Consider the following 1,093-nt stretch of genomic DNA (forward strand, 5'->3'; position numbering starts at 1 on the left):
GTGACTTCTCATTCCACCTGGCATGTCATTCAGTATGGCACCAGGAGAGCCAGGCATGAGCAGGTTAAAGTCAGATAACGAAACTGATAGTATGTTCAGCAATATGTATATCCCTATACACACATCCAAACATCATCGTAGAATATACATCTTTAAAAAACTACAAAATGATATCGGCAGAAATTGATTACTGAATTACTTCTAGGACCCAAAGCTCTTGTATTCATCCATAGTAAAACAGATTTGATTCATCAGACAAGTAACTCTGTACGGACACAATCACAGAAAGAAACAAAAGCTTTGAATTTCAGCAAAAATTCAGCCTAGTTTACAAGAAGTCAACAGGTTGGCATGAGATCAACAACAAATGATACCCATTAAACACAGATAGCTTGAGGTACATTCTACAGTTCTTCTGTATAACAAATAAATATACATCTACAAAAACATACCTATAAGCAACAAGATCACAACTTACCCAATATTTGTGGTAGTATTCCTGCCAGTAACAAGCGATGTGTCACCGAAGCTCCCAATTCTCATACTGTGAATACATTGTACGATCCTATCAGGATATCTACTTTAACATACGAAAGAGGTTGAGCAAAAAGCTACCTTGCTAACATATTGAAACTGCATAGCAATACACACTGTTACTAAAATGTCAAATGCACAAATTAGATATTGGCTCACAACAAAAAAATGGATTTTCAACTTCTGCAGGAGATGTGACATGCTAAAGGCCCATAACTATTACCCACAAGACTGCACCAGCATTCCCGTTTTTTTTTTACTGAACAAAATCAGCAAAGTAATCAGAGGCAACCAAAACTACCTTTAAATTATATTACCTGATAATAGAAAACTTATCCAAGAGACACATAACAAACCATGTAGCCAAAAACATGACTATTGGCATGAAGCAAAATGACAAATGTTAACACCTTGTTTGAGGTCTTAAGGCACCAGATAAAATCTTTTACAATGACACTTCACACCAAAAACAGCCTTTGCTTTCCCATGAAATTAAAACAGTTACACTATAGTGTGAGGACTGAACAGTCAGTGGTAGTTGCAGATTCTCTCTTTGATT

At 36.0% G+C, this 1,093-nt stretch overlaps 1 protein-coding gene across 1 annotated transcript in view; it reads right to left on the reverse strand.

The window, feature by feature from the left end:
- LOC119594210 (nucleolin-like) overlaps positions 1–1,093 on the reverse strand; it is a gene marked incomplete at its 5' end in the record, with an annotated part of 42,003 nt that overhangs the window by 18,472 nt on the left and 22,438 nt on the right. The window contains 1 exon segment of the mRNA XM_037943281.1: positions 479–544. Coding sequence (XP_037799209.1) covers positions 479–544 — 66 coding nt within the window.

This window comes from Penaeus monodon, chromosome 33 (genome assembly GCF_015228065.2).
Source record: "Penaeus monodon isolate SGIC_2016 chromosome 33, NSTDA_Pmon_1, whole genome shotgun sequence".
Taxonomy (NCBI): Eukaryota; Metazoa; Arthropoda; class Malacostraca; order Decapoda; family Penaeidae; genus Penaeus; species Penaeus monodon.